Source organism: Rhipicephalus sanguineus, unplaced genomic scaffold, assembly GCF_013339695.2.
Source record: "Rhipicephalus sanguineus isolate Rsan-2018 unplaced genomic scaffold, BIME_Rsan_1.4 Seq175, whole genome shotgun sequence".
Classification (NCBI taxonomy): Eukaryota; Metazoa; Arthropoda; class Arachnida; order Ixodida; family Ixodidae; genus Rhipicephalus; species Rhipicephalus sanguineus.
The window spans coordinates 16024-19468 of record NW_023614686.1 but is presented as its reverse complement, the minus strand read 5'-3'; the positions used below and the strand labels follow the sequence as shown (position 1 = coordinate 19468).

At 57.7% G+C, this 3445-nt stretch overlaps 1 protein-coding gene across 1 annotated transcript; it reads left to right on the top strand.

Moving 5' to 3' along the window:
• Positions 1–473: 473 nt before the first annotated feature.
• On the top strand, positions 474–2577 carry LOC119376648 (uncharacterized). The gene is made up of 3 exons (XM_037646405.1): positions 474–1297; positions 1419–2142; positions 2431–2577. Exons 1-3 carry the CDS (start codon positions 474–476, stop codon positions 2575–2577), a joined length of 1695 nt encoding a protein of 564 aa, XP_037502333.1.
• Positions 2578–3445: the final 868 nt, after the last annotated feature.

Below are 3445 nucleotides of genomic sequence, written 5' to 3'. Positions count from 1 at the left end.
TTCTCGCCATCGCGGTGGCGCGTGAAATCACGGAGTTGGAGCTCGCAGAGCTCATTGCCTCATCCTTCGAGCTCCCTCCTGCTGCTGCCCAGACCCCTGCTCACACCCTGAACCACACGGCCCCACCCCTCCCGCCACCCGAACCTGCTCTTGCGGCTGCCATCCGCTGTCTTTGCGAGAGCGATTTCACCCTGCCCGAGCTGCAGTGCGTAATTCAAAGGAAGCGAACACGCAGCGCTCCTGGTGCGGATCGCATTACACACCAGCTCCTGAGGAACTTGGACTCATACCAGCTCCCTCTCTTGTTAGAGGCATACAACTGAGTTTTCACTGGTGGAGGCCTTCCGGATCAGTGGCGCTCTGCTGTGGTTGTGCCTAGTTGTGCCAGTATTAAGCGAGGCAAGCCGTCCCGTGAATTCAGATCGTATCGGCCCATCTCCCTCACATCCGTGGCTAGGAAAACGATGGAGGGAATGGCCCTTCACCGGCTTCAATTGCTCGCGGCGGCTCGCGGCGTCTTTGCACCCGAACAGTGTGGCGTTCGACCTGGTCGCGCAGCAGCTGACTGCCTCGCTGCCGTCGTCAGCACCCTTGAGCGGGCCCTGCACGATGGGGAGATGGCAATCCTGCTCCTACTTGACGTTCAGTCGGCTTTCGACTCGCTCCCCCACGCGTCCACCATCAGTGCTGTGCGCGCACTCGGTGTTGAGGGCAGGCTCTTGAACTATCTGCAAGCCTTCCTCACTGACCGGACGTTTTGTGTGCGCGTGGGGAGAGCGACAAGCTCACCGCGCTCCGTCCACTCTGGTGTACCACAGGGCAGTGTTCTAAGCCCGTTTCTGTTCAAGCTGGTGCTCGCGCCAGTCGTGAAGTGCCTCCCAGAAACGGCTGACCTCCCTGTGCGCGTGGTGATCTATGCCGACGACGTCGCGCTGAACGTGCGCGGCCCCACTCGCAAGTGCAGTGCTGTGCGAGAACGCATCCAGACAGCGCTCGAGCGCGTCGCTGCCTTTTTGGAGGGCATCGGCCTGGCGCTCTCTCCAAAGAAGACTGAGGCGCTCGTGGTTCACCTCAGGGCTGCTCCGCGCCGCCATCTCTCGTGTCTACAGCTCCACGGTGCGCCGATCGGCTGGCAAAGCTGCGTGCGCTACCTCCTGCTCACAATCGACAACCGGCTACGGTGGCTGCCCGCTGTCAAGCGCATTCACCAGGCCGCCCGTCGTGTCGAGACCTGTGTGCGCCGACTCCTCGCCCGTGGTGACGGCTGCCCCCCACTAATGCTTGAAACATCTACGAGGCAATCGCACTTTCGACAGTACATTACGCCCTTCCACTGCCCAGCGTGCGGGAGTGCATCGGCGCGCGTTAGAGCGGGATTACCTTCGTGTGATCCGCATGTGCCACGGTCTTCCCCGCAGCTCTCGTGTGGCAGAAACACTTGCGGAAGCTCGCGTGTGGCCTGTGTCATTAACATCCGACATGCGCGCCCTCTGCCACGTGGAGCGCCATAACCGAGCCCGGGACGCCGGCCCCCTACTCACTAGACGGCGTGCAGTGCCCAATTCGTGCGTCGGCCGAATCCTCGACATCTACCACAGTGTGGTGGTCGACGAACCGACGCCCCCTGCACGCTGGCCCGCCCCTCATTATCGCGAGCCCCTGCCAGTTTCCCTCGAGCTCCCTGGTGTCCGCTGCAAGCGCAACACCCCTCGCTGTGCCATCGCGCAGGAAGCCTCAGCACGGATGCACAAGGACCTCGCCGGCAGGATCCACGTCTTCTCCGACGGCTCTGTCCTACAGGACCGCTCCGCTGCTGGAGCCTGCGTCGCCCCCGAGCTCGGCACTGAACTCCAGCGACGCCTGAGCTACTGTGCCTCTTCCACCACAGCCGAACTGGTGGATCTGCAGCTGGCTGCCGATCTCCTTCGCGACTCGGCGGCTGTCACGAGCGCAGTTATATTCTGCGACTCTAAACCAGCCCTGCGCCAGCTCGCGAGGGAGGACTCCGGAGCACCACTTGCACAGCTCGTTGCCCAGAGTCTCCTGGCACTACGGGAGAGTGGTTGCGACGTTGTCTTGCAATGGCTGCCATCCCACGTTGGCATCGCAGGCAACGAGGCGGCGGACGAGCTCGCCAAGCAAGCACATTCCGCCGCGACCCCGCTGACGGATTCCGCCACGTCGTTTGACTCTGCTCGCATCAACTTTCGTCGAGAGTTAGCGCGCGAGCATCCTGACGCGCGGATCGCCGCTGGACGCCCCCTCCTCCTCTCCCTTCAACTGGTTTCTCCCGCCGCGATCGCGCGCTCCCCCTCGCTCTGAGGACCGGTTCTGTGTGGCCCGCGGAGCGCAAATATCGTCTCCGCGGCGGCTGCACCGAACAGCGTCGATTGCGGTGCGGTGGAAACAGTGAACCATCTGTTCTGTTAGTGCCCTGCACTTGACTACGCACAAAAGCGGCTCGTCTCGGTGTACCGCCTCGTCGGACTGCCCTGTGCGTCCCTGCAGGACTTCCTGCATCCCAACGCCCTAGTCCACTTCCTTGAGGACGCGAACCTGATCGAGCGTGTTTTCTAGCCGCTCGATGCGGTGAACTAGCGCCTCTCCTCCTGCCTCTTCTCGAGCTACAGCCTTTCTAACTTTTTTTCTTTTTCTTTTTTTTCTTCCTGTTTCTTTTTCCCCTTTATCCTATTTTCTTCTTTACCCCTCACTCACTCTTTCATTCCCATACGCCGCGAGTGTTTCGGTTAAGGTGTCCTCATTGAGAGACTGTTATCGTTCACTTCTCCCCCTCTTTCCTACCGTCTTCCTCCTTTCCATTTAAAGAAATAAAGAATCACTCATCATCATGCTATCTTGCAGATCGGCTGGCCACTCAGGCGACGCGGCCATTCGTTAAATTTAGTTACCCACCTTTTATTTTGTTCGTGTGTTGTGATGTGGAGAAACTAAAGCTCGCCGATTTCTCAATAAGACAAAGCTCGCTTACCAAAAGTAAAATTTAAATCTTATTTTTTTAACCACCTGTTTTCTACTAAAAAACAGAGACATACACGTATTGTGAAAGTGTCAATCTGCTAAGGCAGCTTTAATGCAGAACTGACACGCGCACATAACGAGCAAACAATGAAACCCGGAATATTCAAAACAATGCGCAAATTATTAACAATCACGAACAGGCCCCGTCGTGCTTGGCTCAATCACGTGTCTTATGACGGCGCACATATTTTTTTTACAGAACTTGGGTACCAAACAAGGCAGAAGTTCAGGGGAACATGGAGGCGTCATGGGATGAGAAATTGTTGAACACAGAATGCTGCTGGAGACAATGTTTCGGCAATATGACAGTTGTCTTCATCAGGGCAGCAGCATTGCCTTGACGAAGACAAGACCGCTTGTCGAAACGTTGGCTCCAGCGACATTCCCTATTAAACGATTTCTCAAA

Bases quoted from the DNA above. Each gene is read 5' to 3' on its own strand.
- LOC119376648 (XM_037646405.1), top strand. From the start codon at position 474: ATGGCCCTTCACCGGCTTCAATTGCTCGCGGCGGCTCGCGGCGTCTTT. The intron at 1,298-1,418 runs GCAATCGCACTT...TCTTCCCCGCAG, and splicing joins ATGCTTGAAACATCTACGAG to CTCTCGTGTGGCAGAAACAC. The intron at 2,143-2,430 runs GCACATTCCGCC...CTGTTCTGTTAG, and splicing joins CGGACGAGCTCGCCAAGCAA to TGCCCTGCACTTGACTACGC.